The sequence below is a fragment of the Polyodon spathula genome, chromosome 2 (genome assembly GCF_017654505.1).
Source record: "Polyodon spathula isolate WHYD16114869_AA chromosome 2, ASM1765450v1, whole genome shotgun sequence".
NCBI classification, from domain to species: Eukaryota; Metazoa; Chordata; class Actinopteri; order Acipenseriformes; family Polyodontidae; genus Polyodon; species Polyodon spathula.
The window spans coordinates 95,860,259-95,886,774 of record NC_054535.1 but is presented as its reverse complement, the minus strand read 5'-3'; the positions used below and the strand labels follow the sequence as shown (position 1 = coordinate 95,886,774).

The following is a 26,516-nucleotide window of genomic DNA, read 5'->3' as shown; positions in this document are numbered from 1 at the left end:
AAATGGTGTGATAAGATCTGCTAGACAATAACAAACAACACCTGTTTTTTTTTTTTTTTTTTTTCTGATGCAGATTGTAAAACACAATACATTCATAACCCATTGTTCTGACATTACAAAGTCATAATTTACAGTTTAGATGTCCGTTACCAAGCAACAAAGTTTTGGAATCAATCAGCTACTAGGAACCAAGCATTGATGGGCCAAATGGTCCCCTTTCTTTCATACATTTCCTTAAAGGGCACTGTGGCAAAGTGTATGTTGCGTGTAGTGTGTTAATTTTGGTGTATTGTAGTTGGTACACAGGATAATATGGGTTATGAACACAAGCGATTTAAAATGTATATTTGTATTTAGGCACGAGGATTGCACAGCACTTCACGTGCAGGTTAAACGCAATATGTGAGCACGGGGGAATTGCACGTGCAATTCCCATGCAGTTATACCGAGACTCCAATTGAATGATTGATTAGCAATCGAGTCTCAGTACAGCTGCATAAAAGCAGCATGTTTTCACTCACTCGGGGTTGTGTGTTCGGTGAGCAGAGAAAGGGTGTGGAGAGGAGAAAAGTAAAAACTTTTATTTTGTGTTGGTTCCTGTTTCTGGTCTGACGCCACCCACTGCAGCCGTCTTTGTGACAGGCACATGAACACCTTTTTATTTTATTGTGTTACATGTTCCAATGTGTTGCTAAAACTGTTTTTCCCATTTAACTCCATGGGCCTCTCAGAACCACATTTCCCATCACCCTCCTGCTCACTGGTAAATCCATCTCAGCTGCATGTGTGAGGAGGATGATGGGAAATGTAGTTCTGAGCTGTCCATGCAGGTATATGGGAAGCCATGCAGGGAATGCAATTTAAAAGTTAAAAAAGTGGTCAAAATGTAAAAAAAAAAAAAAAATTTAAAAATGTAAAAATTAACACAAATATGTGTACCTTACATAAACAGTTGTACATAGGAACATGTAAATTAAAAGGTCCTTATGTGCCCTTTAAGTTCTTATATATTCTACATTCTATTATGTGTTTGTCATTATGTTGTAAAAAAAAAAGAAAAAAAAGTCCAACTGGCTGCTTCTGATTAAAAGCACTTTATTATATTATGCTAAGGAGTCCATTCTGTGGAGTACAAAACAAGCTGAACTGGTACAAATGTGCATTGCTGCTTACTAAATGCAGTTTTCTATTGTATTGTCTTTGTTAAAAATATCTGTATATCCTGACTAACTGATAATGTACAGTGTATACAAGCTGTTAAGGTTACTGGGCTACTGGATTTTTACAATACAATATTATTAAGTTGTGTCAGAGATGCACATGTTGTGGCCATTTAAATGTTATTTTTACTTTATGGTAAACTGTTTTTTTTTTTTTCCTATGCAAGCGATATATTCATAAAACCTTACCTTTCTTGTCCGGCAGTGTCCCAGAGCTGTAGGTGAACTTTAAAATTTTTCCCGGCAGTGCCATTTGGTCCTGAATTACTGTATATCTGTACAAATACAGTAAAGAAGGTTTTCAAACTTCTTAAAATCCAATCAAATTTTCCTGCAATATATAATGTATATGTGTGTGTGTTTTCAATCTAATTTCTTAGCCTTCTACCGTACCTCACAATGGATGTCAGAGTGTTTTTATTATTATTTGACGTAGTTTGCTCCAAGCAGTGGTTTCTGCTTTTATTAAAGTGTGAGTTGCTTGTTTCCAATCATTCAGAGTGCAATTACTGAAATACTGCGATATACAGCTATGGCTATAAGCTTTTTTTTAAATTACCCTATAGAATTAGAACATTTTGCTTCATAAAGTCAAAGTAAACCTGCCGAACGATGTTATGTTAACATATTGAATTACATATTGCTTTATAGTTTTCCCATATACTCAAAAAAATACTGTACTACTATTATGGGTTTTGGTAGACTTTTGTGATATAATTTTGTAGTTTCTTTGATTACATGATGTTAGAATATCTACATTATGAACACACACATACACAGTATATATATATATATATATATATATAATATATATATAATATATATATATATATATATATATATATATACACACACACATACACATACATACATACACCTAGAATTTTAGGCCATAGCTGTACTCTGTAGTAAGGTGCTTTCCCTTATTCCCTTAGACAACTAGTCTAAATCGGCAGAAGCACAGCAAAACACAAACAAACAAGGTCAATCACAGAGAATCATGGCAACCATAGTAAAGCACAGTATAAGCATGGGAAAAGCATTATGAACAAGAGAAGCGTTGTGCATATTTACCATGGTAATATTTATAAGGGTAATTAATTTCATCAAGTTGTAACAACTTAACTGCTTCCAAAAAATATATTCATATGGTATTTGCCAACTTCAGATTATGTAGGAGTTTAGACAAGGATACACATTCTGAGCCTTTTATTTTCTTTTCTAAATGTGGTTGGCCAAAGTTTTACAGTCTTACGTCATGTAGTCCTTATTAATATAAAAACTGGAACTGAGCTGTCATTGATGCAGTGTTGTAAACAAAGATGGTATGTGGCCTGTGGCAGTGTGGAAGCCCTGCCTAGTGTTTCTGTGGGGAATGTTGGGTTGGCAAAACTCATGGGAATGTGGCTGGAGCTGACAATTGAATACATGATTAATTAGGCTCATGTCAGAGGTATATAAAATAGGTGTTCATGAGTGTTAGTGGTATTAATGTTGGCGACAGAGGTGGAGGTCTGTGTTGCGTGTTCCACACTGTCGGCTTGTTTACATTTCGTGAACACTTTTGTTTTGGCCCTTATGCCGTTTATTATGGCAAGTGTGTTTTATTAAATGTTTTGACCGTGTTATTTTTGTTTATTAAAACTGCACATTGGCAATTTTAACCTTGCACCTTTCTGCGTCCGAGTCTCTCTCCCTGCCAATACCATTTGGGCTATGAACAAAACCTAACTCCTTTTGGACCACTATTTAAACTTTTGCAGATCCCTTAACTAAACATTGGATGGCTAAGTCATTTCTCCATTTACAAAAAAAAAAAAAAAAAAAAAAAAAAAAAGCAGTACCTTTTCAAACAGTTTACAACACGAACAAAAAGGTTTACATCCTACCTTTATTTATTTTTTAAATGTTACTCAAAACATGGATTACACAAATTCCTAAACACAACCTTACTTGGTAGTGTGCAATAGGAAATGCATTCATATGCACCCAGCTGCTTAAATATGAACTATATGTTCATAGAGGTTTACTTTACTAACCAACAAAAGGGACAATCACTATCCTTGTCTAATGTTATACTAATAATATGAGCTACTTTGCAATGCAAAAGTGAATTCTGAAGGTTTATCTTGAGGACATGGAGTGATGCATCCAGTGTAGTGTATTGTTTTCCTTTTAGTTTGTATACATTACAACATTCTGAATGGAATAAAACCTTGCCTTTATAGATTTACTCAAATGCCTTAAAATAAAAGTTACTGTTGCTTTAATTACATCCCACAGTTTTTGTGTTTTATGTCCAGAAGATACTGTCAGTAAGCCTCGGCATGCTCAGTAATTTCAATGTACAAGAAGTTGTCACATTGCTAAGCATGTCTATCAGGCATTGACCCCTGATAATAACAATTCCAAATAAATGTAATGCTGTTGCTGTGCTCTTTAAATTCATATAGGAGTTGATTGTACTTACAAGTGTTTTAATTACCATTTTAATTTCATTTACCATTTGTTTTATTATCGTTTCCACTCCTCTTGCAAAAGAGATGTAGTTCAAGTTTTAACTTATGATTTGCAAGATCTTTTACTTGGGTCACTTTTTATATTTACTTTGATATTTATCTTGCAATTTGAGTAGTTTTATGTATTCCAATAAGATGTTATCATTCCCCTGTAAGGCAGCCAATATGTAACATTCTGTCATAAAATATACTTTATTACCCAAATTAAACTAAAAGGGTCCTTACATGTTGTTGCACTGGTATGCACTGTGGGTTATGAAATGCATTGTAGAAGGAATATTATACAATTTACCAAAACAGCAAGTGTATTCATTGCTTCCAAGCATACAAAAAGGAAGCCAGCAAATATCAATACTCAGGAATCATATTTGAATACATAAAAAACACTGAAACACTGAATAATGCAAGATAATACATCCTTTATTTAACTTGACTACCTTCCTGGCATAGCACCTCAAAGCTCATTATCTTAATGGAGCTAGACTTGCGGAGCTCTGCAAACGTGCTAGCACTGAATGCGAATATGACGCATTTCACAATGAAGAGTATGAACAGTAGAAATCCAGCCGGAATATAACGTATATCAAGCTCCTGCACCTTATAAATCGTCATAACAGACTTTCATATCCAGCAAAAACCATATACCGAAGAAATGTAAATGCCTAGTTAATTTGTACAGTAGAAAGTGACAGCTCCAAGTCCCTATCACGTACTGCTGTCACAAAAACATGTCACAGTTTCACTCTTAAAATCTATTAGTTTGATTTCAATGTTCCAGATGCTATTTAAGAACTGATAATGTAACATTAAGAAGAGCATCACTCATTTTGCAGAAGAGGGACACAGTAATTTTGTCAAAGATCCTTATGAAAGGTGAATTTAGTTAAAAAAAAAATAAAAAAAAAAAATAATAATAATAATAATATAGGTAATTATAAAGTATATGCAGTGACACACTGTTGTCAGGTCAAAACAAACACATTTTATGCAATGGATAAAGCTAGATTACGCTATATATTATATTTTATTAGGGTAATCATATACTGAACTTTTTCCAAAATTCTGACAAGCTGATTAGTCACATTTAATGAGCACAACCAATACAAATAAGGTTAATCAAATTAACAATTTAGGATCACTGGCCAAAAAAAAACATGTCTGTGCTATATAGATGTCAATGCTGTTGTTTGAACTCCTTTAAGGGTATCAGGACAGTAAGTTTCCATTATTTCTGAAGTTTATTCAAAAACCATGGAGCCAGAAAACGAAATGTCTTTTTCCAGAATTCCATGCAGACCCTAGGAACTGTTAAATTTAGAACAGTCTGTAATATAAGATTATACAAACGACTTGCTTAGCAATTTATTAAGATAATTTCGGGTTTTGCCAAGGATAGCCTTAAATTATGTACAGTAGTATTGTTTCAGTCTTACAAGATAAAGTCAGACCAGCCAATCTATATAAATCAGTGATGACCAGAATAACCCAGGTTGGTTATAAACCTCAATGCAGAATGGAACAAAGGATCCAGTCTTCTTAAGAATGTACTCAAAATCAGTTGTTTTCTAGTTTCTGAAAAACAGGATTAATGTCTATAAAAATAACCCAATTGCACTTAGTTTTTTGAGCACATACCAATGTGCGTTGTAAAATTCAAATTCCTATCAAACCATACTCCCAAACATTTGCAGTTATTTACTAGTTCAATGCAGGCACCATCCAAAGTCTTCAATTATTTACATATAAAGATACATCCTATTAAAAAAAAAAAAAACACAATTGGACAGCCTTGTTACCAAAACTGATTCTCAAAATGTTACAAGAAACTAGTGTTTTCTTTATTATATAAATATTTTGATGCTGTTTGATTATAACATGCTTGGAAAAAAGAGTTGTATAACAAAATTACAATACTATGTAATACATGGGTATGTACTTGTTAAAACTGAATTTATATAATGGACATATTTCTTTACTATTGGTAAAAGAGTTTTTTTTTTTTTTTTTTTTTTTTTTTAAAGGATGTCCTCTTTTAAGCCCTACTGTGAACGAGAAAAATAGCTTCCTTGCTTGTATAACATCCCTATGGTACACAATGTTCTGAGTGTTTCCAGTTCCACCATGCTTCACGTCTTAATCAAATTAATAGAAACATAATTGCTCCATGACAGACCTGCTGTAGCAAGAAGAAACTGTCATGGAAACAGGCTTTGGGGACCCCCTGTGTCTTGTTATACAGGGTACTGAATATAGGGCTTTTGTAGAGAAGCAATTTGTACAGATAAACTGATGGTAGTTTAATACATGTGATTCCATGGAAATACGGTTCAAATTTAATGAGCACTTATTGTTTTTTCTTTAACAAAAAGTTTAGCATTCCTGGGGAAATGACAGATCTGATGCCTTAATCTTAGATATTTAATAGGCTACTTGTATCTGGCCTTCTGTTTACTTTTGTTCTGTTTTTGGTGTCAGTATAACAACATTTTTTTTTTTTTTAAGTGTGTATTTTTGGATCACGCAATTCATAGTGATCTAGGGTCACACATAATTGCTTATTATTGGGGTACATACACTGTGTCTGACATATCTGTATGTACAATATAAAGGTGTCTGTATTGTTTGATTTGGTTGCTCTAGTATGTTGTAAACATTTTAGCAATGAATGTGTTTTTTTGAAGATTGCTTTACTTAAATAGATAAACACATGTTGATGCTGGCTTTGTTTTATTAACATGTTTAAAATAACAAAAAACAAATGCATGGCTATTATCTTATACAGGGGTTACAGTTTTGTTCAATGGCTTTCAGCACCCCTATGTTCATTGTTTAATAGGTGTCATTTACATGTTTACAAAAAATGTGAAAACGTGGCAACCTTATACAAGAGTAACAGGTGTGTCTTAGGTACAGCTGCTACGGCACTAATACATGAGAATTTTAGAGATAACAGAAGAGAACTTGACAAACCAGTTACCGGCTACTGGCGTTTAACACCGATTATTATTCGTCAGTTGTACAGGTAAGTGATGCATGGTTCATAACTGGCAACATGCCTGGTTTCATTTGCTTGGAATATCAACACTCCACAAAGTGACAGATTTCAGAGATCACATCTTTTGCTTCAACTGTCTTTGCCAAAAGGGAAATTTGGCATAAGCCCTAAGTAAAAAGCATAATTGAAGCTCAATAACGTCTTAAACAAAATGCTAGCTGGACTAGAACTGGTTAAACAAATAATTAACAAACATGTATTTTGTGGAATTGAAATGCTCATTGTATTTAATACAGATGAATACAAAAAGAAAAACATAAGATATACATTTAATTAAGGGAACTCATCAAAAATGTACACTGGAAAGTTAGTTAAAATAAATGCTAAACTAACTGAAAAACAGAACTAAAAATCAGTAACATTTAGGGCTGCAACGAAGGGTACATTTTGACCTTTGAAGGTTCGGAACACATTACCAAAGGAAGGTCTGAACCTTCGATGGCACTAATTTGCATAATTTACTGGTGATGTCACTATAGCAACTTTTATATTTAATTAAAAATCCTATTTTACAGGTAATCCATATAAATAGAATAAAACATTCACATTGAGTTTAAACATACATTATATTGAACAGCGATAATGTTTTTATAATTTAAATAAAAAAACAACACATTGTTTATTTACACATAATTAATGCTGCTTGCGATATACAAAAGTAAGCTTGCATTGCAGCAGCACCAACTGAAGCAGACAAAAAAAAAAACTTACCTTATCACTCACTGTTCCAAGCAGGTTATCAGTCACTATGACTACGACTACTACTAATAATAATATTATTATGAATTTATGCTTGTCAAGTGACCCCGGAGATTGGCTGTGCCTTCATAATACATCAGTCGCTTGCACAGTTTACATTCAACTTTTTTTTGGTGGTATGGACATTTAACAAAAAATCCCAAACAGCAGATGGGTTTCTTTCATTTCTTTCAATACAGCTTACATCAATGCTTTGCAGGCAAGATGGCGAATGTAGGTGGTTTGCCTCTGGGTAACCCACGTTGGAGTGGGGGTGCTGACAGTGCTCAGTTTTTGAAATTAAAATTAGTTTTAGCATATATTTTGTATGTTTCAAACTCTACCATAGCACTCCTCTTACACTGTCTTGTACACTAGGTATTTAGTACACATTTTACTGAAGCACTACAGCCTCTAAAAAGTACATTGTTATTGGACTATAAAAGAAAAGACTTAAAACATTGCAATTGAGAAGCAGGACTACTCACCACTCTCTTTTCCCTGAAGTCGATTCCCACTGTGGTGATGAATTTGGGGTTAAACTTGTTATCCGTGTATCTGTAGAGGAAGGTGGTCTTCCCAACTCCAGAGTCTCCCAGGGCTAGGAGCTTGATCAGATAATCATAGTCCCCATCAGTCATATTGAGGACTGTGCAGAACCTGCACGACAAACACAAAACAAACTCCCTGGGCATTAGGTATTTAAGGCATGTATCACTGTAATCCACTCCCAAGTGAAATCTGTCAGGGAAACTACATTTTATTGAAAACGTGCAGCTGGGAGAGGCAGACATGGCTGAACCCCCCCCCCCCCCCCCAAAAAAACCTGGGAATTAAAAATCATAAAAGCAACGACAAGTCGTTGCAGCCATAAAAGGGTCTTCAGTACTGTATGGCTATTGGAGTATAAAGAAGAGCTGCAATGCTCAGTCTGACTTTCTTCAAGCCCTGGTTCAGAATGACTGAGCCAACATATGCATTAAATAGAGGATGGGTAACTTGCTATGCAAGGTAAATACAGTCAAGCTAAGACTGGTGATAAAAATTCCTTTTAGAGGCGTCGTCTTTTTCCAAGAACATTCTGAAGGTGCTGTGTTAATTTTTAGCTTAGCCTCTCCACTATAATGGGCACACAAGCATAGAAAGTTGATTGAATACTTGATTTCTGATGATGTGAAGAAAGCAAAGAGGATACGGCTAGAAATACATGACTATAGATAGTCTTTACATGCAAATACTGTAGGTACATCTGCAGCACTGCTAGTACTGTCAAAGACTGTTTAAATACAGCAGCAACAAATCTGCCTACTGAAATGTTGACTTGTAGAACCTAGTGTAAGGCTGAACAAAACCTTTACTTCCATGTTGGTTTACATTCCAAAAAAGAGTTAAAAGGGAAGTATATTTTATTTTGGTTCAGTATGAATGGTAATCTATTCGAATTGACATTACACAAAAGGCAACCTGTGGCAAGCACCTGGAAAGAATGATGCACATAAACCAGCGGGTGGGGAATTAGAAGGGTGTAGTCCATGTCTGTTTCCCTTTACAGATGAGATGGAGCTATGGGTTAGCATTGAGATACTTCACACTTCTGAGTTGGTTGCTATTTATTTAATCTTATAAATTGCATTTTCCCCTCTTATGAGTCATTCAAATTGGAACTAAAATCACCAAAACTAGTAAAACAAAAGCAGAATTATTCTTCTTTGTTTGAAACACCCTCACGGAGCTCCTGAAGTTGATGTTTAGCTTTGGACTTCATGCTTTGTTTAACATTAGCATAGTTGGTTTTGCAAATGGTGCTGTGAGACACAGAATAACTACTACATTAGCAGCTCACTCGCCCTGCCACACTGTAGGGGTGCGATTCTCTTATGTTAATCACACTCCTGGAGTGTTCTTTATGCTTTCCAGCAATGATTTAAATCTAAAAAATATTATATTAGTGTTTTGTTTAATTAATTCTCAGTGTGTGAATGCTCTGCAATGCCACTGAGAAAGTTGTAGGACATACCCCTAATATGATAATACAGGAATGTGTATTTATGATATAACTGGACTAATTAATGAAACTGCTGTGTCTTAAGAAAAAAGTCCCCTTGGTTCCTGGCAGGAATACTAAACTGAAGATGACCAGGGCTAGGAGGGTGGCATCTGGACTGGGTGAGGCTGAAAGGACAGTGGAGAGACTGCAAAACTGCAAACACAAACGGTTTGGTGTAAGGAAGACAAAGCACAGATGTCAACAAGTCCCAATTGCAACAAGCTGCTGGACGAAAGCAAGCAGACAAAGGACACATCTCAAAGATTTGTGAGTTAAAAAGGCAAGATATACAAATGATCTCATGAAAGTGGCTACTCAGCAGAGTGAAGAGACTATAAAAATCAAAGCGGAATTGATCATTTTGCGCTCCACATTGAATGCTAAACAAGGTGCTGTCACTCTGCTAAGCCAAGCTGCACCTCCGGGAGACTCTGCCTAAAAATGGAATCAAGACAGGACCTGAAACAGACCCAAGATGAAGAAACAGCAAGCTGTCAGCTAGTCAACGACCATAAGCAACGAGACTGAGGCCCGGCTGCAGGACTGCCATAAAACTTACAGCGACTATTATCAGACAAACCAGTCTGGGTCTGCTGTATACCTAAAACCACAGTATCCAAAAGAAACTGTGCCCTGCTACCTGTGTAGCTAAAAGATTCAACAAAGAGGACAGTGCAGACAGGTGCTGTTGGGGATCCTATACCGAGGACTGGAGACTTTGTTGCAGCTGTTTGTTGATTCTATTGAGAATTGAAAGCTTTGTTGCCAAGTTGGATCCAACGTGGGACTGAAGACTTTGTTGCAGAGAGTTGAGTTTTGTACTGGACACTTCAACAGATTGAATTTCCAAGCCGGCAGACCAAAAGTCTAAGCTTCAAGGAACTGTTGAGTATAATTCCAGTTGCATTTTCCTTTCATGGAACGAAATTAATTAATTGTAACACATTCACATAGAATGGAACTGTTAATTATTTTGTCTGCACACTTTTGTGTGAAATAACTTTGTGAAACTTGATGAAGTATCTATAAGTAATCTACCTCATAATGTTGCATGAAGAACTTCTTTAAAAGTAAACTTGCCATATACTTAATCTATACAACATTACTAAGCTTAATGTGATATATTCTTAAGATTGTCTGCATTTTCTCAGGTGTACTCTGTGTTGGGATGTGGGTGTGTGTGTGAGCGAGGGACTAGCTACATCACAGCCTGCTTGCTGCTGGCTGCTATTGTTGTGTCAGGAGACAGGCGGTGTCATATTTCAATTGCCTGCTAGTCAAGCATGAGTGCAGTGAAAGGTTTTTGTATTATGTTTTGTGCTTAGAGACCAAGAGATTTACTTTCTAACTTTTCTGATTTCTGTTTATTATTTATGTACTTAATAAAATACTACTATTGATTAACCATTCCTTGTGTCTGCGCGTGAATGTGTGTTCATAGTAAATCCTCAATCTTTAGAACATGTCAATTTAAATATTGTTAGTAAGAGCACTAATCAACCCAGATATTAAATTATCAAATGTTGAATTGTTCCTACAAAGTTGTTATTTTAAAAAGAATGGCATCATAATACTCTTTACCTTTTGTTGCCAGTGCTGTGGTGGAGAAACTACAACTGAAAACAAACCTTCTACCAATAACTTTCAATCTTTCTTGTGCATGATCCACATCAGGACCAATACAAAAAATATCAGAGTATAAAATATTTGAGACGTTGTTATGCTAAAACACAAAATACAACTGTGAGCAGAGACCATTCTAAATCTAGTGTAACGCTAGGTTATTATCAACCCTGGTTCCCTGAAATAGAAATGCAACCATTACCTAATGGGCATTTACCTCCTAAAGGCCCAAATCATGAAAACTGTATACCAAAGCTGCTCCTTTGAGCCTGTGAGGGAGTCGTGATCCCACCCCTGAGGGATCAAAAGAACTGCGCTCACAGATCTCTGTGGCATTTTTCCTTCAAGCCTGCTGCAATCATGGGCGCAGAGACCTTGAAGGTTAATGTTTACATTTCTATTTCAGGGAAGCAAACAGATAGCAGAGGACAACGAGAGATGCTCTTCAAGGGCCTTAACAAATGTGAGGCCGAATAGATAGTCTTAAGACCTGTTTTAAACTGATCAACTGACTTGCAGTTCCTGATGTCAATGGGGAGGTCATTCCATAGTACAGGAGCCAAGTGACTAAAGGAACAACCCCGAGACCAAACCTTTTCAAATCAGAAAAAACCAGCAGGCCAGCCTAGGAGGATCTAAGAGTGCGAACTGGCTGATAACGACAACGTAATTTACTAAGGTAAGCAGAACCAGTACCATTGAGTGAACGATAATCTCAGGAAAAGTAATTTAAAAGAGATTCGATATTTGATGGGAAGCCAATGAAGTTTAGCCAGAACTGGTGTAATTTGGTGGTACTTTTTCATACCAGTCAAGATTCTGGCAGCTGTGTTCTGAACTATTTGTAATCTATCAATTGCTTTAGATGGAAGGCTCGAAAATAGGTTACAATAGTCAAGCACAGAGGTTACAAACGCATGGATCAAAATCTCAGCATAGTATGCCAGGGCCCGAACTAGGCAGAGCATATGGAGCGCTCAATATGTTCCAGTGAGGGACAATGTCCTTCACGGGCGGCCAAAGGCGCAGAGTCCCTTTCAAAAATTGCCCTGCCTGGAAGTAAGCTCCTGGAGAGGCTGTCAATCTTGACATGACAAGCTGAAATAGCTGCCAGATAAACCTTTAATATGGAGAGGATTTCCCCTTATTAAATAGGTCCTACAAAAAAATGCAGTATTACTGCCATGGGGCAAGTTGTGGGGCCGCACCAATGAGGCAGACACCATGTCTAGAAAGTGCCCCACTTGTACCCATACTGGGTATGTGTGGATGCTGCTCTGGCATTCTGCAGGGTGTCAATAACCCTGTTGGAAAGTCCCGGATGGCTCAAATGCAACTGCTCATGGTTCAGACCTAGCGCTGCAGGCTCGATGGCTCAGGATGCCATGAGGTTCCCCGTTCCTGACTGAGCAGGTCACGGCATGTCGACAGTCCCCACTGCTGGCCGCTCAGGAGCTGCATCAAGGTTGAAAACCAGATCCTCCTGGGCCAATATGGGGCTACCAAGAGCGCCCTGGCCCGGTCCTGCCTGCTTTTCTCCAGACACAGCGGGAACAGGGTGAGCAGTGGGAAGGTGTATAACATAGGGCTCCTGATTTTCCATTCTTGGGAATTGCAAATTGACAATCGTTTTTTTAAAGTTAAAACTCCAAAATTATTCCACAGAATAGAACCCTCACAAAACAGCAGTTGCTTTTTTAAACAACTCTACCTCACACAGCAACGCCGCAACAGAGACAGACAGGTCATCAGCGTAATGTCCACAAAACCACCTGTTTTCTCATTATACAAGGATCCAAATAAATATACAAAAACATTTTATACAAGCGTCATCGCTGGGCTTCTGGGTAGTGTAGTTTTTTTTATATATGAGAATAACAGCTGTAAAAATGTGCCATCCCTAATGACTAATTCAAATCAAGGAGTCCGAGTTCCACTGTGTTAAAGCAGTCATCTGGCCTGATTGACTGCAGTAGCTGTTGCATTGTCAACATTTTGAACCTCCTTCGGCTCAGCTACAGGCTGACCTGTCTGATGTCGAGGATCGGTCTGTGGCCACAATCCCGCTTTGGCACCAGGTAGTACCTGGAGTAGAACCCTTTCTTCGAGGGGGTATATCATGCGAATATCCAGTTTTTGTAGCAGAGCTGCCACCTCCTGAGTGGCATCCTGTGGGTCTGTAACTGATGTTGTAGTCACGCTCCGAAAGGGATGGGGACCGTGCTTGAACTGAAGCAAACAGCCCGTCTGAACGGTGGTAAGCACCCAGATATCTGTAGTGCACTGACACCAATAGTCCAGATGGCTCCCTTAGAAGGGGCCCTGGGCCTGTGGCAGCAAATTCCTAGGGCCACTGCTTCGTCTGTGGTTTGGCCTGAGCATTGTCTCTGGATGCCTCAACTGATGGGAAACAGTAGGAGCTGTTGCCGAATGGTCCCAGTAGGATATTATTTCATTGAGGAAATCCAGGTTAACTGGGGGGGATTATGGGAGAGGTGGTAGACTCTGGTACCAGACCAGTGACCTCTATACCGAGATGGTAGCTGGTCGTTTCGGAGTATTTAACACCAGGTCGGTATTGGTGTAGTACTTATAGCAGTGCAAAGAAATTCATTAGACTAGAATTAACATGAGGGATAAAGTCCCATTCCCTATAATGTCTTGGGTGCCGAATACAAAACTTCATTCAAATTCATTTTTATATTGTGTGTGTGTCCTCTGAAGAAAAAAAAAAAAGTTTCTATGTATAACTCAATGGTACTCTCACTGCAGACACACAACTCATCCTTTTTAACATAATTAAATATATACATATAAATAGGAAACTCAAATAGGAAGTGTCAGAATGCTTTTGGGGTGTGAGTCTCTCATGTTAATCACACACCCTGTTGTGTCTTAATGCTTAATTATAACACCTTTTCAAGTTTTTTTTTCTATGGTAAAGTTTAAGAAGGGTGCCTCTGCTTAAACACAGTAATGAAAGGAAACATATTCCACCAGCTATGTTATGATACAATCTGTTTGATTGTCAGGTAATATACTGCATTTATTAATTATTTTACACATAATACAACTATACAAATGCTACATCTTACATGTACAGTATAGTAGAATGAACATGTTAATTAATTTATATATATATATATATATATATATATATATATATATATATATATATATATATATATATATATATATATAGACACACACACACACACACACACACACACACACACACACACACACACACTGCCAACAGCCCAAATCCTTAAGTATTTTTTACGTTTCAGCTCAGGATGGTTCATAGCAAAATGTTTCCTACTAAAGCCCGAATGTATAGGTATTTCCTCACAAGAGCTTTTTGTATAATCAATGTAAGGTTAAGGGTAAGAGACCGGGACTAATTTAGTTATTAAAGTCTCACACTTATGATGCAAAATGCCCTGGTGCGGAAACAAACTAGAAACATGTTTCAGTTGTCTTTGATAAAGAAAATATTGCTATAACCATGACGAGCTCCATTTATAAAGAAAAAAAAGTTTCAAGGATGTAAAAATGGGAACACCACAAGAACTGGAAACCAACAAACATTAAGTGATATGTAGGTGAGAGAATTATTTAATTGTGTACACCCTATTTTTCTTTTAAAGATGATTAATAAAATGTTACACTTAATGTACCTCAGGACACTCTCCTCTAGATCATTGCAGCACTTCTGCCATTCATTAAAAAAATGTAAACACTGTGCAATAACAATTCCTACCTCTCGATGCAGTTGTCAGCATCTTCCCCTCAAACACCAAACATTTTCTTTTATCTGGCTTCATCTAGTATAAACTAAAATATAACATTCACTAGTATAAAACACATATGAAATGAAGCTCCATACACACCAACGACAGTTACAGTACCTTCTCTTGCGTATGACACAGGCTGGTCTATGGCTAGCCGTTGATATCTTACTGGCAATCTAGCTCTCTTCTGTCGAGAATTATCTTTTCAGCTTCAGCCTAATCCTGTGTACACTGTTTACATTCCAACAAGGGCCCCTGATTGGCTGACTGCCATGCCTGCACTTTTGTAATATGAATAATAAATACTGAAGGAAGAGGAACTGTATCAAGCAAAACTAAATTCCTATAAAGTGGCAAGTCAGTACAGTGCCATGCAAATGAGACTGTCTCAATCTTTCACATGACAAGAGTATAAGCCAATGCAGGAAGTGTGTGTTCCTCACTTGTGCGTGCTGCATATTATGTATCTAAAGTCTAGTTTATTTTGATATGTTCTTCTTTTCATTGTATGGTACATTCAAAGCTATTTTTTTAAAAAGTCATACTTTACCATGTTTCCATAAACACCACTTATGTAGTAGCTTGCTGTTGAGAAACTTTTTTTCAATATAGCAGCCTGACGTCAAAGCAGATCGGCCAATACTCTCATTCATGTTGTGAAGACTCCCTGAACATAGTGTTCATATTTATGTACTGTAGCCTCCTTTTTACATTTTCTACTTCAACTCTGGCCTGTGTGATATTGCTAGGCTGTTGTGTGACTGTCAGGTTATGTTTGAAACAAAAACTGTGTGATTTGTTCATTACTTTGTTTGTCAAAATAACCTGAAATAAGAAAACCACTTCAACACCACTGGAAAATTCCATGGAGCAATTACAACCACCCTAAATTATCTGGAGCATGTACACTAATACAATTCATACAGCCAGTGGTGTTATTTGCATGTATTAGAATAAATCAAAAAGTAATTTCACTCATAAATCACTTGTCAAGTTTTGCGTGTTTACATGTTATTAACCACTACTCTGCAGAAAAACTGTAACCCAACCCTTCAGAAATCCTGCTCAGAACCCAGACTGACTGTCACAAGATACTCCACAAGGTGTACCTGTTGAACAGAATTCTTACAAGCATTCCATTGGGTGAAACCAAAAATGTTAGGGCACTGACTTAAACAATATGAAGCAGGATTTCCTGTAATTTAGCTGTAATGACCCACAGTTCATACAAGGCTTAAGGTACTTTTACTCAGATAGGTATCACTCAACTATTAAACATTCAATTATGTTCAATTCATACTAAAAGAAACTCAATGGCGTTTCGTCTAGAAGTTTTTTCAATGCCATGTCAAAGATATGATACACTTGTTAAGCTAAATTGGCTGGGGTACTCCTCTATTAACCTTTAGCCTGCTGGGAGATTGTTCGGAGCACTTTATTGTTGCATGTTTCATTCACAAAGAAAAAGCGTGCCAGTTCTAAGACCCCTGAACTCGCCCCCCACAACCCACCCACCACATATTTTATTTAAAATCTAATCTTTTACATACAATACTTTCCCCATTCATTCAAATAAGACTTACTGTATGTACAATTAACCAAAATGCTTTTTGCTATAGAAAAATCTTTAAAGCCCCTTTGAGTAAAAACAACAATTATTATGTAAAGTGATTTATCTCTAGCACAAATAATTCACCTACAGTAGTTTTCATTTAGTCCATACTGATAAAAGTAATTAAGACTAACTGGCTGAGTACATGATAATTACATCAACGTGTAATTACCTTTAGTGAATAACAAGGCACAATCTAATTTCCCTGTTACTCTCCCTTTCATGATTTTCCATGCAATCAATAATGCCACAAACTACATAACAAGATAAGGAAATTAATGGATTGTCAGACTCACAATAGGCACACAGGACTAGATGTAAGTATAAGCGCAGTGCAAATAATTGCAGATGCACAACTCTAACTGCGTTGCGGCCAGGCAATTATTTTGCACTGCGCCCTATGTAAGCTTAAATAATGATCCGCAATTATGATAATGAGGGTCTCAATGAGCATATCACTCTATTTAGCAGCCGCACTTACAGCCCAGCGGTGACGGAGTTTGTAGTACAGAGAGCAGTTGGCACTGTAAGACATTTGTGGAGCACGAAAATACGAAATAAATATATATATATATATATATATATATATATATATATATATATATATATATATATATATATATATATATATCGAAGAGAGGTGAACAGCAAAGTCACACTTGTCGCACAGAAACAGAAAAAAAAAGAATTTTGAGAAGGAAGTCCTTTTTCGGCCAGGTCATCAGCAATACGATCACAGTTACTTTGTTTGGAAAAAAACCTCAGCCAATGCGACGAAAAGTCGGTTCTATTAAGTACCTTTAGGTCTTGTATTGACCTGCCTTTCAGTGGAAATTGCCCAAGGGGCTCAAACATTGGGCGTTGGAGAAGAACAGACCTTCCAACAGTGGGTCTTTACGGAATTACCGTATGACATCCAGAAATTTGCCTAGCACTCTGGAAAAGGTGGATTGGGCTTTTTCGCCAGACATTCCAACTGTGGTCTGAAAGGAACCAGAGGCTAAGTAGTGCAGAGAACACAGCACTTTCACATGTGCAGGGATAGCGGTTCCTAGATTGATGCTGGGATCTAGCTCATCCCTCAAATCAGCTATTAGGTCTAGGATGACCTGTGGAGTGAGACGATAACGCTTTAGCACCACATGCCAAACAAAATGACCCTGGGATTGAATATGCAGGGTCTTCTTCATCGTGCCCCTCTCCTCCGAACGTGTTCCTGTCTTTCTTCAATAAGAGGCAAGTGTCGCCGCATCAGGAAGTGTACCACAGCAGCCATCCTGAAGCCAATGACAGGCCTCTGCAGGTGTGTGCTTTTATACAGCTCTAATTACTTGATTTTACAATGGTTTGGACCTTGTAAGAGATGTAAAGTTTTTTGGGAGGGTCAGCAATTGCCTAAGTGCAAGGAAAAATCCTTACATCACATTATGTTTGCGCCTGAACAGTAGCATGCTCTTTTCTTCATTGAATGCATTTCAGTATAATTTGAATTGATTAACGATGGCAAAATGCAAATTTGAGAGTGGGTGCTGAACGCCAGGTGAACACCATTCTTTACATGCGCCGCATTTTTATTGACCGATAAAAATCACACTTTATGGCTGCTAAACATGATTTATGGCTTTATGGGGGTTCACTTTGCATTTATCCTTACATCTACCCCACAGCGTGGAGAGACAACTTGAACACACATGCAGGCAAAAATGTTGTATTTATGCCATGGAATTCTCTTTAATATTAACAATAATGAGTACATGTTAACATGCAGTACAAGCAATTCAACTGATGAGGAAACTCCCTTCAAAACACATATCTGCCATTGCACAAAGCAGTAGCTAGAATTTGAGATAAAAACATTAAGTGCTATTCCTTATTTTTAAATAAACAGCTTTCTATAAAATTACCACATACATATCCATAAATAGATCTTCTGATTTTTTGTTTTTTACCTTAGCCTTTCTACTCTCCTTAAAAAATGCAATTGTTACCTGTTAAGCCATTCGTGTATATCAATCACAACTGAGAAACGCGTTAATAGTGAAATTGATTTAATTTACGCTTTTTTCTGTGACACAACTAAAATGGGCTTATCGTAAGTGTTACTTTTTCATTTAAATGCAGAAGCGACTCATTTTTATTAATGTAACTAGTTACTCGCAACAATTGTAATAATGTGTCCAGCAAAATACTTTATTTTTCATTATAGCTTGAATAAAGATTAGTTGCTTATTAACAAGTTGAGATGTTGTTTGTACGTCCTGCTTGTAAATGAAAAATGAAGGCTTGGCCTATTTAAAAGTCCATTAAGTTGTTTGACAGAAAATAAATAAATAATTAAATTATATAAAATTACTAGATGAAGCCCTATATATATAAAAATAAATGTATAAAAACAATGAAGACATATGAAACAATAATAGCATCGGGTGTACGATAATGGTCTGTTTTGATAAGACCGCAAGCATTAACTGCATTATTACAGACATTTTATGCAGATTATCAAATACTGCTAAAATCCCAAATATATCCTACTTACTGTATATAAAAGAGACAACAACTAGTTATGTTCAAACAAAACTGACTTTATTCCAGCATGGTATCACATTAATTCAAAGAAAGACTCGCAGGAACAATATTTTATTCCAATAAAAAAAATAAAAAAATAAAATAGAAATAAAGTAATTTACTAACAGCAATAGTTTGTATTTGTCTGACTGACAGCAGTAGGAAAAAGGACGACCAAAAAATACATAAAATGGAAGCAATCTTCTCTCTTTAAAAAAAAAAAAAACACAACATATTAAAACACTGCGAGTCTCAGTGCCAGAATAGCAGCTGCAAACTAAACCGGCATCTTCCTCGGTATAGGGTGCAAACAAAACCAAAAAAAAAAAAAAAAAAAAAACATCAACATGGCTTTCTGTAATCTGGCTCAACAAAAGACATTCACTTGTTGAATCAGTATCATCCACAATTGAAATTGGTTGCATGTCAGTTGTGATCATCTCAATTATCAACTGTGTTATGTTTTCAGCCCAAGTTTTATTGTATTTCCTAGCATTACTAGCCATACGCTTGCATTGTTGTTTGTCTGGACCCCACCTCCTCCATGCTAGATCCATCATCAGTAGTAGAAGCAGACATCGTATGTACAGGATACTTTATTTTCATGTGCTTTAACATTGTTCCCGTACTGCCGCTGTAACTACATTTTACTTTTTGGTCTCCCTTAACGCAATATGCCCAGACAGGTCTTTATTTATTTTCAGCTCCAGAAGATGACATTGCTAGTCACGTGAGCAAAAGCGTGCTGCACACTGGGTGGCGACTTTCCAGTGACAATAATGCCACATAACAAAAACTCTGAGTAGCCGTTATTTGCAAACAACCCCTTGTTCTTAAGATTTGACCTGCAGATTGACAAAGTTTAAACGTTTAAGCAAAATTGAAAACATCTGACACCAATGTTTAAACTCTAAAACGATTAACACCCTGAGGCAAAGTGGTTTGCAGTGCGCAGGTGTAGTGGTGATGTGATTAGGAAACAGAAGACAAACAAAGTTCATGATCCAAACAGATTTTATTTTGTAAATCCTGGTCTGGCGACCACAGAGAATAATCCCAGGCCATAAACAGCAATGTATATTGCACTGCTCCAAAACAATGGGTTGCAGTCCCAAAATAATAAGACACAATTTTAAATGAATAAACACAGTAGAATACATACACATTCACAAGTTCATAGTGAGTGCTATAGTGTTCGTGGTGAAATACAATTTATTCGTGTACAGTGTTGTCCGGGTTTTGTGTTGGCCTGTAGCGACGGCTCTGGATCGTGTTAGCCCTCTAATAATAACAAATAAGTAGATTTTTAGACACGACAAAACAAACAAAGCACTCGCAGTAATTCACAATACTCCTTCCGGTTCAGCTTAACCATAACAAAGAACAGATCACCTCGCTACATCCCCTTATGTAACATCATTCACGCCTCCTTGGTTTACGAGTTCAACTGTTTCTTCACCAATCCACGGCTATCACATTGCTTCCCCCCATTTCTAGATGACAGACTTCCACCTAACCCTGGAAATGAATTGTCAGGCCATCCAGTCAAGGGCACTCAGTTCCTTTTACACAGCGACCTCACAGGGAGGGAGATTTATAACCAAGATTCATTCTTTCTCTGTCACACACCCCTAATTTCTTTATAATCCACACATTTTACTGATTATAAAATCGACTTAATAAAGTTCACTTAGTTCTGTTGAAGGGGAAGAAACAAGGTTTTAAAAATATGATATGCCAACGATATCCAGTTTAATGATAGTTGTTGTTTCTAGAGTTGTTTTTTGTTTGGTAAAAAGAAGTTGTGCGAGCGCAACGAGACCTGCAGTTGTATGTATGGCACAGCTGTATGTTTTACTATATTTTTGTAAATAAAGTTTTGAATTGTTTTATTTTTCAAATAGTTTTTGTCTATATTAATATAATAAAGGTCAAGGATGAGACATTTGGTTGAATTTTGTGTACCATACCTGCAGTTTATGTCCATTTGCTTCAAACCGACAGAAATGTGGGCATAAACTTTCTCATTTCTGATGCACGACTCCAGATCTTCCTGAACACTTCTTGATTTTTTTGGAGTCCCCCATGCAAGTTATTATGGCCTAAACTTGGTACAAACAGCAAAAATTCTAATTTCAAGGGGGTTTAATGACCCGTGGTGGGACTTGAAACTAAAAGTTTTTCACAGAATATGGAAGCCTGGTCCCTAAAGTTGTTACATCAATACTTACATTTTAGGACCCACATCCCCTACAAGGTAAAGGGTTAGGTTGAAATTCGAATAAAACTGGTCAGTTACCTCCTGTCTGGCAATTTGCCAGAAGTGAGTAGGGTGCGCCTAGTTTTTTTTTTCAATAAGAGTAGAACAAGGTGCTACACATAATGGTAGCATTTAAATTGCACTCAGGGTGATTTTTCTGGTTGTGGTCCCTTTCTCACTTTAGGTTGACCTTTGATAGGTCAAAGGTCGAAGGGGAAATTTTTGAAAAAATAATTGCTATCATTTCTGAGCTCAGCGTGTCTGAAAACCCCCAGGTGAATTTTTCTCGGAAAATCTGAGATGGGCAGGCAACGTAATGTCCCTTTTCTGGTTGAGTTGGTGTGGAATGATCCACATACCTGACAGTCTGTTTGACTGATCACATTTGCACTGAAGGGGCCAGCACTTATTTTACTATACAGCAAGGGCTTTTTTTTTCTTGCCTATGACAGTCCTAATGATGTAGGCTGGTCAACTCATTCAGTCCATTTCAATTTTTCAGTAGTCAATGTTAAATACAAGCATGTGAAGCGTTATCAATTACAGACATGCTCAGTTTGGACTGTAGAGCTAAGTGATTGAAATACTCACTTTTTGACAAGTTTAGTATACCGGTAGTTATTAATATACTGGTATGTATGGCACCAGACATGTAGAATCTCAAGATTGTATTGATACAGCACACGCACATCACAGCAGTGTCGTCAAGTGCTGGCCTATTCTTCCTTGCTAACATTATGAAATGTTTTCTGCACGAAAGGTCACAATAATGTCTGAATGTGTGTTCAGCTAGCCTGGAGAGCTTATCACTGGTATAGATTTAAAAAGGACAGCAGGCTTTACATCTCCCAATGACTTTTTATGCAGTAACTATTGGAATGTGCACAGTATACAGTAATAATGGGATTCCTTTCATAGTATTACTTAATTTTACTGCAGCATTACAGTATTACCAAGAGACTGTATCAACATACTGCAATACATTGTACAAATGCAGCAGCACCTTTTTAGAAGGGATCCTGACCTAGTGGCAGTGCACCACATTACCCCTTTACTTGGTTACCACACAGCTAGTTTGGTTTATGATTGTCGATTAATTTGTTGTCTCTAACTACTAGTGGGAAAAAAAAGGTAATGTTTAATTGCTTTATTTTTATGTTCTAGCAGGCATGGCACTGCTTAATTGTTTAAACACAAATACTGCTGTTTCAGTTGTACATTACATGATGGACGAACCAATGCAAAATAAAAATGTGAGGCCTTGACTGTATGTATCACTTCACCATGGAGAACTTTCTGCCGGAGTGTTTTCAGTCACACAGCAGGAGGGTGCCCTACATCTGTATCTCCTAGGTGTAAAGGTTAAGGATGCTGTGAAACTGTGTGCCTGATCAATATTACATGAAGCTGGAAAAATAGGAAGTAAATTTAACCAAACAGCAAACAAACTCGTTTTTTAAATGGTAAACAAGCAAGAATTAATGAATACAACAGTTAACTGGTTATTACAATTAGCACAACTAGTGAAGACAGATACAGCGGCAAAAGTGGAAGTGGGAGGGGAAAAAGAACGAATTGTGTAAGCTTTGTTAGACTAAAAAGAACGACAAATGTGAGTTTTCGTGAGCAACAACAAAACATCCTGATAGCATAATCTAATCTGGCATGTCGTATCGGATCGAATGGTTTGTAAACATGAAGTAGAAATAAAATGTGAAAAAGATTGTATCGTTAATATATCCACAGGTTGAAAACAATTTGGCAATGAAATGGTTAATGATCACTGACACCAAGTGTAATGGAACTTTATTAAGAGAATCATGGAATATAACTTTCTACCAACTATAAAAGACCCTATGGCAAAGCATGAGGCCTGTATCATTGTTGTATAGTTTAAAGCAATGCAGCAGTGGGAAGGTTAGTTTTTACTGGATAACACTTACATAGAAACAAGACTTTGACACTGACAGCAGCAGCTTTGCAAATAAACTCTTTAAAGGGGTTAATTTGTCTTGGAAAAACACCCACGACCAAACCCGACTTAGAGAATCCGAGTATACACCCAAGTATTGAGCATGAAGGCAATATTTCAAAGCGTTGGATCTTTATCAACCAGAAACCAAAAAAGCACATGACATTCACAGGGTGCTATTAGAGTTTTGCCCACAACACTGAAAATCTGGAGTTGGCAGCTTACATGGTTTGAGATTTTAGCAGTAGTAGGGGTGGCTGTGGAGATGTGACAAACTCACAGAAGCCCCCCTGCACAGGAATGCAAAGTTAGTAAAGAGGGTGTTAACATAGTCTTGAAACTACATTTACTATAGGTGGCCAATTGCTATACTCCAAAGGCCAGTGCAGTGCTGCTAGAGGGCCCTGAGCCACAGTGGTCATTTGTGACTAACATTTACAGGACTGCACTAAAATGTGTTAGTGGAAGCAACACAAGTGGTTTGGTCATGCAATCCTCAATACAAAATGATTGTATATTACCCATGCTTGTGGTTATACAGTAAAACTACTGGGTTTTTGTTATTTTCTGCAAAGCCATGCTGGGGCTTTTTACAATGATTATAGTTGTGCACCGTGAAAGGGTGTATAAGTCTGTGACAGTTTCACAAAAAGATTATTGGGTTTCACTGTAAAATGCTTTAATTATAAAGGCTATTGTTTAAATGGCAAAACAAAAATTATAGCACTAGCAACGCATGGAATGTTGGAACTACTCAGTGATGGTCAGAATTGTATTTATTGCGAGGGCATGTTAATTAACAGAACTGAAAATGTCAACACAAGTCACACTTTTACACATGCTGCTCTATTGATTGGCAAACCCCCAAGACATTCTTAAAAACAATACATGCATAAATAAATAAAATACTTGGACTGACATAATGAATAGAACAATACTGCCATAATAATAATCTGAATTACAATACATTGTGTAAAATGTTTCCAGTTAAAAACTCATTACCACGCAGTACTATCCCATCACCATAAGAGATGATGGCTTAGTACAAAACAAAAAAAGCCTCCTAAAAATAATAATTAAAAAAAGTAAACTGAGGAGTCATTCATTGTAGTCTTGACAGCACCAGGAGATCTATTCACAGAGTAATGACACCCATACAGTACATTTTGTATCATTTTTTTGTATTCTTTATAATTTGGGCACATTAAGACATTATGTACCTTGGTTGTAAACATGGTGCAAAAAGATCTATATGACTGATATGTTCAGAGGTTACAATATATATATATATATATATATATATATATATATATATATATATATATCTATCCAAAAAATGAAGCTGTGCACACGATATTACCATTACTTGGCAGCTTTTTTAATATTACATGAAAAGGTTTTTTTTTTTACAAGAAGTAACACTGAAAATATGTAATTAGCATCCCACATGGTTTAAGAGATACTAGAAGCTGAAAATTGGCAGGGGGTTGTACTGGGTACTAATTGAACATGTATAGTTTTAATGGTGCATAAAAGGTTTACATATTTTAGTTAAGAATAAAAAAAGCACATCTATGGACGACGTTGTCTGAAAAAACAGTAATTTATCTGCACTACTGTATCAAAAAATACCACTACAATTTTTTAAAGAACTACAGCACACTTTTTATATGATAAGGAACTGAATCAGAATGAATACTAGCAGTGATCCTGTTAAAACAATCCCCTTATATCAATACCACAGTGCACACCCCTATTATTCATGCGTTGACAATTATGTCAAATGTAAATATACATATTGTATATGGTGTAGTGTTGAAGCATACGAAGCTGATAAAGCACTTCCAGTGGTTGAGAATGAGCACACACTCTTATACTATGTTCTCACATATTATAAGTGTGCATATGTTTAGTGTGTAAAGGAGAAGAGACTGTTTAGTCAATGCATTAAAGTGACTTTTAAAGCAGACAGGTAATAACATGACTGGTAAAGCTTCAGAATATGTGTCCTTTTGCCAATAATGAATAGCTTCAAATCATGCAATGAATTCACACCCCAAACACACTATGCCAGAATATTTGTATTAGACTATGCACAGAGATACAGCATCTCGCTGGCAAGAACTTCCTGGAGGCAGCAGCACAGAATGCCCTGTTGTGTTAATAATTAATAAGACTCAAGTAAACCACATGGTCATTTCTTTGTAAAGCCCACGGGATCCATTAAGGGCTATTGTACCTCCGAGCATAGTGAAATTATATCAGTAGCTTTGCATGATGACTATAAACAACAAGTGTTTCCTAAGCAAGAAGCAGGCCCATTTTAGGCTATTTAGCCTTCGCTTGAAACTCAGCTTTTGTTCAGTAACTTGTCATGGGTTGAGCAACCTATTATAGCACTACAGTTTACACAGGTCCCTTTCTATTGCTTTACTCAACACAGCACTTTTTATAATGAACTGCTGGGATTTGCTTACAACTATATATGTTTACACTTCTAGACAATATGTCATTCTAATGAATTAGTCCAATAAACAATAAGCTTGTATAAAATCTAGCATTTGCAAAACATTTCTACAATAAAAGGCACAGTTCAATTAAGTCTTACTAAAGTACTTTTAATGAGGCTTCATAATACTAGTCTGCCTCTAGAGCACTGTATTAAAAAAAAAAAAAAAACGCACATAACTTATGCAAAACAAAATTGCATAGAGCATAGCTAGTAATAAATAAATAAATAAATAACTCCAAACTGATACAATTTGCAATGTAAATTAACAACATAACACAAAAACAATTATGGGCTATTTATAGCATTTTAAGGCACCATGTTGTTGTCGGACAAAGTATTAATAACCATTTGCATTTTCTATTATTATTATTTTTTATTTCATTCATTTAGGTAGTATGCAGCAGAGCAATAACTACTTACAAGAACTAATACAAGTTCTCCACATTGAATATAGTAGAATAACAGTAGAATATCCATTAAACAATGTGTAGGTTACCACAAAATAATCTTCTGCAATGCTTCTAAACATGTTCTCCTGTTTTGCATCTAGCTAGCAGTTACCAACTTGCAGGACTGGGTGTGTACACACACCAGACTAA

The 26,516-nt window shown here is 36.6% G+C and overlaps 1 protein-coding gene across 1 annotated transcript in view; it reads right to left on the bottom strand.

The window, feature by feature from the left end:
• Positions 1-26,516, bottom strand: part of rab27b (RAB27B, member RAS oncogene family) — a 66,847-nt gene that overhangs the window by 8,134 nt on the left and 32,197 nt on the right. Inside the window, exons 2-3 of the mRNA XM_041235507.1 lie at positions 8,021-8,192; positions 1,410-1,495 (exon numbers count right to left, since the gene is read on the bottom strand). Coding sequence (XP_041091441.1) covers positions 1,410-1,495; positions 8,021-8,173 — 239 coding nt within the window. The 5' untranslated portion in view covers positions 8,174-8,192. The remainder of the gene's footprint in view (positions 1-1,409; positions 1,496-8,020; positions 8,193-26,516) is intronic.